This window comes from Entelurus aequoreus, linkage group LG24, assembly GCF_033978785.1.
Source record: "Entelurus aequoreus isolate RoL-2023_Sb linkage group LG24, RoL_Eaeq_v1.1, whole genome shotgun sequence".
Classification (NCBI taxonomy): Eukaryota; Metazoa; Chordata; class Actinopteri; order Syngnathiformes; family Syngnathidae; genus Entelurus; species Entelurus aequoreus.
In genome coordinates, this window is record NC_084754.1 from 30,517,667 (window position 1) to 30,530,583 (window position 12,917).

General features: G+C 38.8%; 1 protein-coding gene across 1 annotated transcript in view; it reads right to left on the reverse strand.

Moving 5' to 3' along the window:
- Window positions 1-1,340: 1,340 nt before the first annotated feature.
- Window positions 1,341-12,917, reverse strand: part of duox (dual oxidase) — a 44,977-nt gene continuing 33,400 nt past the window's right edge. The window contains exons 29-34 of the mRNA XM_062035796.1: window positions 12,716-12,869; window positions 10,734-10,966; window positions 6,169-6,327; window positions 5,932-6,087; window positions 5,703-5,831; window positions 1,341-1,608 (exon numbers count right to left, since the gene is read on the reverse strand). Coding sequence (XP_061891780.1) covers window positions 1,486-1,608; window positions 5,703-5,831; window positions 5,932-6,087; window positions 6,169-6,327; window positions 10,734-10,966; window positions 12,716-12,869 — 954 coding nt within the window. The 3' untranslated portion in view covers window positions 1,341-1,485. The remainder of the gene's footprint in view (window positions 1,609-5,702; window positions 5,832-5,931; window positions 6,088-6,168; window positions 6,328-10,733; window positions 10,967-12,715; window positions 12,870-12,917) is intronic.

Consider the following 12,917-nt stretch of genomic DNA (forward strand, 5'->3'; position numbering starts at 1 on the left):
TTCGCCACGCCGTCCTCCATATAGAAAGAAGGTAAATAAAGTGGTCCTCGTGTAAACTGGAGCCTCCGTGTTTATTATTTTGTAGTTTCATACAGTATAGGCGACATTTATAAACCCTCGGTTACACTATTTAAAAAAGTTATTTAATAAGAAGCCAAAAAGTGCAAAAACAATAATGTTCATGTTGGAGGAGTTGTGAATGACCGCAGGGCCACAACATTAGGTACACCTGCAGACTGCAGCACGGATTTCATATTTCATTCATTCACAACTCCTCCAACACGAACATTATTGTTTTTGCACTTTTTGGCTTCTTATTAAATAACTTTTTTAAATAGATTAAATCTTGCACGTGGAAAGTTTAAGTGTGGGCTTTAGTTGATATAACGCTCTCGTCAGGGGGTGCATTCTACAACGGGAGTGCATTAATCCAGCACAACAGCGGGGCATGGACTTCATTTATAAGTAAAGGTAAGACCATAATAACGTTTTTTTTTTAATTAAATATGCTTTTTTGTGTGCTACAGTTTGTATGTGTAAAGTTAAAGTTAAGTTAAAGTACCAATGATTGTCACACGCACACTAGGTGTGGTGAAATTTGTCCTCTGCATTTGACCCATCCCCTTGTTCACCCCCTGGGAGGTGAGGGGAGCAGTGGGCAGCAGCGGCGTCGCGCCCGGGAATAATTTTTGGTGATTTAACCCCCAATTCCAACCCTTGATGCTGAGTGCCAAGCAGGGAAGAATGCTGGTATGAGCTTTTAAACATAACCCGTTAACTGCTGCCAATCAAATGGTGAATAAGATACTCTTTAGGGTTCATATGTTTGTAAATCTGACTGTGATGAAGTCAGTGCCTCACCAGCCATGAACCTCACCGCACGCCACTGATATATATATATATATATATATATATATATATATATATATATATATATATATATATATATATATATATATATATATATATATATATATATATATATATATATATATATATATATATATATACATATATATATATATATATGTATATACTGTAAACATTATATATGTTTATCAAATAAATCAAGCTTACCTGGTTTGGTTAATTTCCGTCATGTTTTGCCATAACATTAATATACCACAATTACTCAAAAAGTGGTCTCCACTTTTGTATGTAAATTATAGAAGATAAAATATTCAAAGCATATATATTTTTTTAAATATTTAAATCGTATTTGTACGAATAACCCCCTAATAAATGCCATACACTTTATAGATGGTCAACAACCAGGTCACTATGTGAGTAGATACAGCATAGTAACTACAGATAAAGAACACATCCTACATTAATTATTTTGACATTTTATTCTGATGATCAACAATATCAACTTTCTCATTGCCATACTTTACATCTTTGAGATTTGCTCCTTCTAAATTGTGTATTTATTTATTTTCTCCTCCTAAATTGGCCAGCACGATCGTCTATAACATGGACGGCCATTTAAAAGTTCTCATAGTGATGCATGAAGAGTGCCTGGTCCTTTTTGTTCATGTGCTGACAGGCTTTTTCCACATTTTTGGTGAGTCCTGGTGGTCCACAGCTGAATACACCAATCTTAGACGCCTGCAGAAAACACACACAGTAAAGTGGACACGTTAAATGCGTGTGCACACTCAAAGTTCCATATAACGCAGTGGTTGGGCTACATAGAATACCGATCACGTTATTCCCGAGATCTCGTTATTCCCGAGATCGCGTTATAAAGAAACAGAAACGGGTGCATGAGTTAAGGCACTTCTAGCAACAAGAACGTAAACAAAGGAAGACTAGGACTGTTGGCAACATTGGGGCGAAAATTCGGGGTCGATTACTGCTTTGCACACTCTTGGCATTCTCTCGGTGAGCTTCAAGAGGTAGAAATGGTTTTCACTTCACAGGTGTGCTAGAAGCTCATCGAGAGAATGCCAAGAGTGTGCAAAGCAGTAATCAGAGCAAAGGGTGGCTATTTTGAAGAAACTAGAATATAAACCATGTTTTCAGTTATTTCACCTTTTTTTTGTATGTATATATATATATATATATATATATATATATATATATATATATATATATATATATATATATATATATATATATATATAATATATATATATATATATATATATATATATATATATATATATATATATATATATATATATATATATATATATATATATATATATAATTAGATTATCCCAAAAAAATAGTGCTCGATACCGTGGTAGAGCGTAATATGTATGTGTGGGAAAAATCACAAGACTATTTTATCTCTACAGGCCTGTTTCATGAGGGGTTTCCCTCAATCATCAGGAGATTTTAATAGAAGCATTCACATGCCATGGTTTATATAGGGCACAGAACGGGTAGGTACAGGCAGGCGTAGGGGCGTGGTGATTGACTCATGTGTTACCTAGGAGGTGTTTCCTTCTGTGACGACATGCTGATACAATTTCGCTGCGCTTGTTGAGGGATGACAGGTCTGGACGGTATATAATAAACAGTTTCTCTTTTAAGCATAGGTTGCATCTTTTATTACCACTGTTGTAAGGTGTGCTGGATGCAAGAATTTGCCATGTTATTGAATATTCAACATTATTGTCTTTGAGATTCCAAATGTGTTTGCTGAGTTCTGTAGTGTTCCGCAGGCTTTTGCATCTGAAAGAAGCCTTGTGATTGTTCCATCTGGTTTTGAATTCTCCCTCAGTTGATCCTACATATGTGTCGGATGTGTTAATGTCCTTGCGTGTTACCTTTGCTTGGTAAACGACTGATGGTTGTAAGCACCCCCGTTGAGAGGGCAATCAGGTTTCTTGCGGCAGTTACAGCCTTTGTCGGTTTTGGAGTCGTTCTGCCTGGTGTTGGGCGGCTCCTTTTCAATTGCTTTATTGTGGTTTGAAATGATTTGTCGCATGTTGTTCATACAGCTGTAGCTCAATTTAATGTTGTTCTTGTTGAATACTTTTCTTAGGGTGTTGCCTTTGGGGAAGTGTTTGTCGATCAGAGTGAGGAATTTGTGGACAATATTAGTTGAGACGTTTTTACTGTATGGGGGGTTGTACCAGATAATGTTGTTACGTTTTCTGCTCCTTTTTGGTTGGTTTCCTGGCGTGGGTTCGTAGTTGAGGGTGAAGTTGTGTCCGCTTTCATCAAGTGCTTTTTGGTACGGGGGGGTTGCTTTGTCGAATTCAGCTTTGCTAGATGACAGCATCGATAGTCTTTTATTAATTCCGGTAGGTATTCTTTTCGTGGCGGTGGGTGGGTGGTTGCTGTCATGGTGCACGTATTGGAGTGTTGTGTTGGGTTTCGTGAATGGTTGGTAGCTGTTATTCCTCAGGTTGAAAGTGACGGTTTGGTTGTTGGCTTCAATCGTGATTCGTAGGCCGTTCTCTGAAGATTTGGCATATGCGCTTCTTGGTATTCTCGCTGTTCCTTGGCGAGGCGCGACACACTGCCAGTCCGTCATCACGGTAAATACCAAGGTTCAGGTTGAGGCTAGCGAGCTGGGAGAGGAGGAAACTCCCAACGAGTTCGCACGTTTCTGCTCCGTCAAAACTCCCCATAGTGACGCCGAATGTTGAATTGTTCTTTTTTTGCCATGGTGTACCGTTGCGGATGAGTATGAAGTTCTTTGCGTGGATGATGATGTTTCTTTCGTTGCCTGTGATTGAGTCGTAGTCCGAGGCGAAGTCTACTGCTTGAGTCAGTAGGTCTTGCGTGATGGAAGGGTAAAATTCTTCAACATCGAAGGAGATAAAGTTGTGCTGTTGTTTGTCTTGGATGTTGCTAAACCATTTGATTACTGCTGCTGTATTTCTCCATTGGTTAAGTGGTGTTTTGTCCGTGATTTTTGTGTTGATTCTGTCCAGGATTATTTTGCTGATTTTTCCTATTTCGGATTTAGTTGGGTTTATTAGTCGGCAGGATGGGTTATTTGCGAAGTTGGGTTTGTGGTCCTTCAATGTGATGAAGGCTTCCTTGTTGGCTGTAGCGTCCACCCTGTCCTCAATGTCCAGTTCAGCCGCGATCCGTTTATTTTCCAGGTGGATGTTCTGTAAAGTGTTGGGTTGTGCTTTTTTGTATGATTTGGTGATGCTTCTGTCCAGTAAAATGTTATGTTCTTGTATGTCCATTCTGTAGAAATTTGTGGTTTTATCGGCAGCTGTGATGAGGTTGTTTACCGTTCTGTGCCCTATATAAACCATAGTATGTGAATGCTTCTATTAAAATCTCCTGATGATTGAGGGAAACCCCTCATGAAACAGGCCTGTAGAGATGAAATAGTCTTGTGATTTTTCCCACACATACATATATGTATGTATGTATATATATATATATATATATATATATATATATATATATATATATATATATATATATATATATATATATATATATATATATATATATATATATATATATATATATATATATATATATATATATATATATATATATACACTACCGTTCAAAAGTTTGGGGTGACCCAAACAATTTTGTGGAATAGCCTTCATTTCTAAGAACAAGAATAGACTGTCGAGTTTCAGATGAAAGTTCTCTTTTTCTGGCCATTTTGAGCGTTTAATTGACCCCACAAATGTGATGCTCCAGAAACTCAATCTGCTCAAAGGAAGGTCAGTTTTGTAGCTTCTGTAACGAGCCAAACTGTTTTCAGATGTGTGAACATGATTGCACAAGGGTTTTCTAATCATCAATTAGCCTTCTGAGCCAATGAGCAAACACATTGTACCATTAGAACACTGGAGTGATAGTTGCTGGAAATGGGCCTCTATACACCTATGTAGATATTGCATCAAAAACCAGACATTTGCAGCTAGAATAGTCATTTACCACATTAGCAATGTATACAGTGTATTTCTTTAAAGTTAAGACTAGTTTAAAGTTATCTTCATTGAAAAGTACAGTGCTTTTCCTTAAAAAATAAGGACATTTCAATGTGACCCCAAACTTTTGAACGGTAGTGTATATGTATATATGTATATATATATATATATATATATATATATATATATATATATATATATATATATATATATATATATATATATATGTATGTGTATATATATATATATATATATATATATATATATGTATGTATATATATATATATATATATATATATATATATATATATATATATATATATATATATATATATATATATATATATATATATGTATATATATATATATATATATCTGTCTCGTTGCAGATTAGACAAATTGCCTTTTTCTTTACACTTGACCAAAAAAAGTCATATGTCCACAGATGTTTAAAAACTCTACACTCTGAGTCTTTTTTATGTTTATCCAACGATTTCGCCTTTTTTTTCCCCTCGTGCACTAATTGACTGAAAGAGCGCGCATTTGCCGCACGCTCGCCCGAGACTGTCACGTTATCAATGGGAAAATGCATTTTTAGACAATATGATTTGCCTGAGCGGCGAGGAGACCCCGAGTGTAACAAGCGGTAGAAAATGGATTGATGGATGGGCTAGAAAGGACAGATTAAAAAAATGTTTTAGCGTCCAAAAATATTTTGGATGCTGGCGGGCCTTATCTGTAGTTTGGGGACTCCTTCTTTATATAGAATGTTGCGTTATATTGTACCACGTTATATCAAACTTTGAGTGTATATGCATGGAGAAAAGGCCTGACCTTAGGGTGAACCTCCTGCAGTGAGCTGAAAAAGGAGACGAAAGGCGGACGGCCAAAGTGGGTGACGGACCTCAGGCCGGTGAAAAGACTGCGGCTCCACACTTTCTGGAAGTGACGCTCACACACGTACTGTTCACAGATTATACACAAGAAAAACATAGATGGTAATCCATCACTGACTATAATGTAAATACAGTGTAGTTTATAATGACACTGTAATTGGGCTCACCAGCATGGTGGTGCGGAGGTCAAACTTCTCGGCCACCTGAGTGACATAAGTGTGAACTGACACCAGCTCCAGCGAGTCCATCTCCTCCACCTCCCTGATGATGTCTGACACCCACTCAAACTGACGCTGCGTGCGGGTCACCCAGATGAAGTACACCTGGAACAAATGACAGTTAATAGGGAGCTCGTCCGCAAAGATACGTCACGATGTGGGAAGAAATGTTTGTTTTCAAGACACCTTTTTACATTGGATCTTGGACTTGATGGAGGACTTGAACACCAGGTCTTTGAGGATGGAGGCAAATGGCGTGACGCCGATTCCTCCTCCCACCAACACAGACACCTCAAAGTCAGTCCATTCCTGGTGGCCCTCTCCGAATGGGCCATCCATGTACAGCTGTGGTAAAAGAAGCATTACAAAAACTCTTATTTTAAGTCCCAAATGTACACTTTGAGGGTTAAGTATTAGTACAATTGTAACAAACTGTTCCAATTACAAAACCCAAAACCAGTGAAGTTGGCACGTTGTGTAAATGGTAAATAAAAACAGAATACAATGATTTGCTAATCCTTTTCAACTTATATTCAATTGAATGGACTGCAAAGACAAGATATTTAACGTTCGAACTGGAAAACGTTGTTATTTTTTGCAAATATTAGCTCATTTGGAATTTGATGCCTGCAACATGTTTCAAAAAAGCTGGCACGAGTGGCAAAAAAGACTGAGAAAGTTGAGGAATGCTCATCAAACACTTATTTGGAACATCCCACAGGTGAACAGGCTAAATGGGAACAGGTGGGTGCCATGATTGGGTATAAAAGCAGCTTCCATGAAATGCTCAGTCATTCACAAACAAGGATGGGGCGAGAGTCACCACTTTGTGAACAAATGCGTAAGCAAATTGTCGAACACTTTAACAACATTTCTCAACGAGCTATTGCAAAGAATTTAGGGATTTCACCATCTACGGTTTGTAGTATCATCAAAAGGTTCAGAATCTGGAAAAAAATCACTGCACGTAAGCAGCTAAGCCCGTGACCTTTGATCCCTCAGGTGATACTGCATCAAAACAACACCAGTGTGTAAAGGATATCACCACATGGGCTCAGGAACACTTCAGAAAACCACTGTCAGTAACTACAGTTTGTCGCTACATCTGTAAGTGCAAGTTAAAACTCTACTATGCAAAGCGAAAGCCATTTATCAACAACACCCAGAAACGCTGCCGGCTTTGCTGGGCCCAAGCTCATCTAAGATGGACTGATACAAAGTGGAAAAGTGTTCTGTGGTCTGACGAGTCCACATTTCAAATTGTTTTTGGAAACTGTGGACGTCGTGTCCTCCGGAACAAAGAGGAAAAGAACCATCCGGATTGTTATAGACGCAAAGTTGAAAAGCCAGCATCGGTGATGGTATGGGGGTGTATTAGTGCCCAAGGCATGGGTAACTTACACATCTGTGAAGGCACCATTCATGCTGAAAGGTACATACAGGTTTTGGAGCAACATGTTGCCATCCAAGCAACGTTATCATGGACGCCCCTGCTTATTTCAGCAAGACAATGCCAAGCCATGTGTTACAACAGCGTGGATTCATAGTAAAAGAGTGCTGGTACTAGACTGGCCTGCCTGTAGTACAGATCTGTCTCCCATTGAAAATGTGTGGCGCATTATGAAGCCTAAAATACCACAACGGAGACCCCGGACTGTTGAACAACTTAAGCTGTACATCAAGCAAGAATGGGAAAGAATTCCACCTGAAAAGCTTAAAAAATAGGTCTCCTCAGTTCCCAAACGTTTATTGAGTGTTGTTAAAAGGAAAGGCCATGTAACACAGTGGTAAACATGCCCCTGTGCCAACTTTTTTGCAATGTGTTGCTACCATTAATTTCTAAGTTAATGATTATTTGCAAAAAAAAATTACATTTGTCGAACATTAAATATGTTGTCTTTGCAGTCTATTCAATTGAATATAAGTTGAAAAGGATTTGCAAATCATTGTATTCTGTTTTTATTTATGAATTACACAACGTGCCAACTTCACTGGTTTTAGGTTTTGTACAAATATTACATCTTTGCACTTTCTGGGAAGACAAACAGTGGTGTGTGAGCAACTGAACCCAGAAGTAATCTGTGTTAGTTGACCATAAAAGGTGTTGGTGAGCTGACAATGTGATAAAAAAAAAGAACATAAATGGAATGATTTGTTTCTTTTGTGTGTCTTATCATATTGTAATTGTCTTTGAGTAATGCCGCCTACTCAAAGATAGTATCTGCAAACATTTTCCCATAAGTGCAAGTCATAAAAGGAATAATAAATAGAAAACCCATTTCTGATCCTCAAGTTACAATATAGACTGACATGCTCAAGGGCTCCAAAGTACACTACACATCCTTCTGAGAATCAGCGTCCTCTGAAGTGTACATTTTATTTTTGGTCTACTTCTGTTGTCAGAGTTACACATAAAAAATAGCCCCGTTATGCAAAACACAAACATTCGCTGCAGAGGATGCTGGTTCTCAGGGGAATAGATCAAAAGTAGTGCAGTCGAACAATTACATTTTTAATCACAATAATTACAGAGTTGCTGTGGATTCATTTTGAGTAATCAAGATTAAATAAAATTTATTTTTTTCATCTATATTAATGGTGTTTCATTTTGCATGAGAAAATATTCAAGAAAAAACGCAAAGTATATGCACTTAAAGTGTTTATTAAACATATTTAACGTCAAGTTCATGTTAACAAAAATCTGTTTTTTGACTATTTTCTTGTTTTTTGTGTTATTTTTGTTCCAGCGCTCTTATTTCTAGTTTGTGCTTACGTGTGTGCCACTGACACCAACTCTAATTTAAATCTAATTTAAAACATTTGTATGCTCGTACAACACTTAAAACCTTTAGCATATCAGTATGTGGAATTAAATTATGAAATGGATTAAGCAAAGAAATCAAACAAAGCACCAATATGATTCAGTTTAAGAGACTGTTCAAACTACAAGTGTTCACAAAATACACAGAACAAGGATTATGATGAACATCTTGAACCCTTTTTTATTTTCTTTTTATTAAGACAAAGATTATGTATGTATTTAATATTTGTTTGCTTACAATGGTATATTATTTATTTGTTCACTGTTCTGTTACAGAGAACAAGGAAATTGGATAAAATTGCTATGGTATGAAAAGGGGTAGGATTAAATAAACTCTGCTTCTTCCTACTCCTTTTCGGACGTGCTGTAAGGAACCAAATGGAATTGCGTGATGCATTATATTGTATCGTATGCATGTTCGAAATAAACTGAAACTGAACTGAACTGAACTGAGTGCTGGCTCTCACACCTGTCCTTGAATGGCAATCAGAGAGTTTCTTATCATTGTAGTTGTTGTGTGCCAATAAAAGTAATGTGCTTTGATGTACTGCATAGGTCTGCCGTGCCAGCAACCTGAGGCTTCCTGGTTCGATGACCGGCTTCTGCTATCATAGTCACGTGCTGTTGTGTCCTTGAGCAAGACACTTCCCCCTTGCTCCTGATGGGTGGTGGTTAGGGCCTTGCATGGCAGCTCCCGCCATCAGTGTGTGAATGTGTGTCAAAGCGCTTTGAGTACCTTGAAGGTAGAAAAGTGCTATGCAAGCATAACCCATTTACCCTATGCCTGTGACAGTAGCTTTTTGTGCACTTCCCTGCTGCACTCTTTCAGTTTGACCAGGCTGTTGCTTTAGTTGTTCCTTATAAAATGACGTTTTGCCTGCACTTGGCCTGCCTTCTCTGCATTTTGGGGTCCGGACCAACAACGTCAACACAGACCAACAGTTTGTTTTTATAAACAAAAACATTTATCCACATTTATGCGCAACCTTAAAGGGTAACTGCATTTTTGGGGGGACATTTTTCCTATCATTCACAATCATTATGAGTGACAAGAAATAAAAGAGTCAATGGGAGGTCCTCTGTTTCACCCATAAAGCCCTCTAAAGAACCATCCAAAAAGCACCAAAAATACCGTATTTCTGCTCCACCCCCCTTTTCTTAGCAAGGATTTTGAGTCATTCTTCATCTTATCGGGAATAGCTCAACATCCTAGCAATCGACATCCCAGTGAGAGAAGACATTGCACAGTACGTGATGTTTTATTATTTTTGTTGGCTCTCATAAAGTCTGCAGTGGGTAGTAATCAGTGATGTCGTTGAAGGAAAAAGTGAACATTGTGATGCGTTTTTAAAATTAATGATCAAAATATGTAAATGTTAAATGTCACTGTTACTACCTTACATATATAAGTGTGTAAAAAGCTGTTCGGATGTTTTTAAAGCGCTTTATAGGCATAATAGAGGGACTACCATAGGCTGCATTGCTAGTAGACTTTTGATCGCATGTATTTATTATTTAGAATGCAAAAAAAACCAACATATGTGTGCTTGTCTTGCATAAGAATTGTGAATGATTAGCAAAATTCCCCAAAAAATGCAGTTCCCCTTTAACTCCTTTTGTGTTATTACCTCTTTATGCCGATTCACTGTTCCGTTATGTTTATTCATTTATTTTTACGCTGTTTATATTCTTTCAAATTGACTTGTTTGCTTCTGCAACCTGTCAACTGCTCATTTGCACATGCGTGACGGTAACACTTCTTGTATGGTGGTTGGGAACCACTGCTCTAACCCTCAATCAATTTACAGTTTATAAGGATGTGATTAAAAAAATTGGGGTTAGGTAGTAAAATGAAAAAACTGTTGCCTACTTTAATTTTATGAAAATCAACCGGCAAAATGTAAAAAAAAAAAAAAAAGGTATTTCCTGCCTTTGGATAGGCTCCAAGTTCTAGCAGATTTTCTTCACTGTAGAGCTCCCGCAGCCGGCTGGTCCAGGGCCCCACAGCCCTAATATGAAGGCTGAGGGTCTCCTCATGAGGGGCTGATGTCAGCGTGAACGGGTGGTACTCATTTGTGCCCAACATCAGGCATGCAATGCGGACCCACTGTCCGGAACGATACACAAAGCCTTGTGGTCGCTTGAACTCCAGATGAGTTACACCTGTGGAGGGCCCAACAGAGGGAAGTGGGACATTCATTATTATGGGCCTAACCTACTAAAGATTTGCATGTACTAAAACATTGGCAAAAAAATGATCAAACTCAGGAGTAGAACAATGAGGAGAAGAGAAAATGGAAGCATAGAAATGATTTAAAATCATCCGTAACTATACCTGAATCGGACGAATCTGCGGAATATAATGGGATGCTGATATTTGGCGTAGTTGATGAGCAATTGCATCATATTTGCATATAAATATAGATTAAAGTAATTTATTATCAACTAGTGTGATGAACGTTAGAAAAGAAGGAATATTGCCTTCTAGAGGGATTAAAAAAACACCAGATATCTGAAACTGAAAATTCTTCCATAAAAGACTACAAAAACAACCATCGCGCCTCTTCTACACTGACAAACAACGCAGTAAGTACCAAAAATGTGACATCGAGTTAGCAAATAAAGTGCACTAAGGTATATGTTTTAGCTTACTATCAAAACCTATTCCTTCAATCGAATGTGCAAAAATATGTCAATATAATCAACAAGACAATACCAAAAAAATACTTAGTCGTCCCGACAGAACACAGTAACTATACCATCTAAATTAATTAGAACATAATCAATACTTCTGTTATCTGTAGTCCTCTAGCTCCAAAATGGCGGCGGCCAGCTAGCATGCTAGCATGCCTCCTACATCGAATCCGAGGCAACTCCCATTTTAATGTTTTGGTCGACTAAATCCGCCGCCTTTGTTGGACCATCGAATCTTTGCGTCTGGCCGTTAGTAGTGATTCGCAACATCGCCGGAAAGAGAAGACCAAACCTCACGTTGGGACATGAACGTAGCCTCTTCTTCGCAGCAGGAAAGGTAGCTCGCCTCAGAGCCACGGCTGGGGTGAAGACGAGAAAATGTTAATCCTCTTGCCCATAAAGGATAGCGGAGAAGCCTCAACCACCCTTCGAATAGTCTTCAAATAAGTTTACTGGTACAACGAGCGGCCGAGGAGGTTCGCCGTCTTTAGGCCTGGCGCGGATGATCCAGTGGGCGCGCTCCAACACAGGCTTGTTGTCAAGTTTAAGGACCTCCTGCAAGAATTGAGCGGTGAACTCAGCCCTCAGGAAGGCCCACCACTCGGATGTTATTCAACCTTGAGCGGCTCTGCAGATCATCGCAATTAGCCTGTTGATGCACGTATGGAGTTTGGTTAGCTCGTTTGCATTTGCGTTAGCAGCAAACTCCAGGCTAGCGATGGTCCGGCTAGAGGACGAAAGAATGCTCTCGAATGGCTCCATATCTCTATCTATCCTCTGACAATGGATTTAATATTGTGGAGGATGTCGGCTTGCATTTCGTCCGTCTTCTGACTTATCCTCTTCAAAAAGGGCGTTGACTCCTACATGGTATCCGGATCCGGAGACACACAGGGCTTGGAGCGGCCTGGCTTGTTGGATTTCCCTCGGCCAGACACACGCGACAGGTCAGTAAAAGGTATGGTAGAGTTGATGGCTGGAATTCCTAAAAGTGTCACATTTCCACTGAGCCCTCGCTAAACATGCCTTGCACCAACCATGGTCAACCGGAAGTCTTGCCCACGCAGTCTTAGTAGCCAAATAATAGTACATACAATTTGTGTGCACACACTATTTAACACTTGTTATTTGGATCTTAGAAGATCAGGTCCTGTATCAATATTAAAACGTGTTGTTTTATAACCAAGGACGGGTGAATATAACAGAACTTAAGTTTACCTGAAGGCAGCAGCTCTGCTCTAATCACAGGAATTTCCACCTTCTTCCTACTCAGACTGATGAGTTTGTCCAGCAAGAAGAGCAGTGCAGGTGGGATGAGGAAGATGTAGAAAGAGGGCTCTTGAAGCAGACCGAAACTTCCATGAATAACTATCTGTTGGATGAAAACATGCCGTGATCACAACACTCCTAAAACAGATGG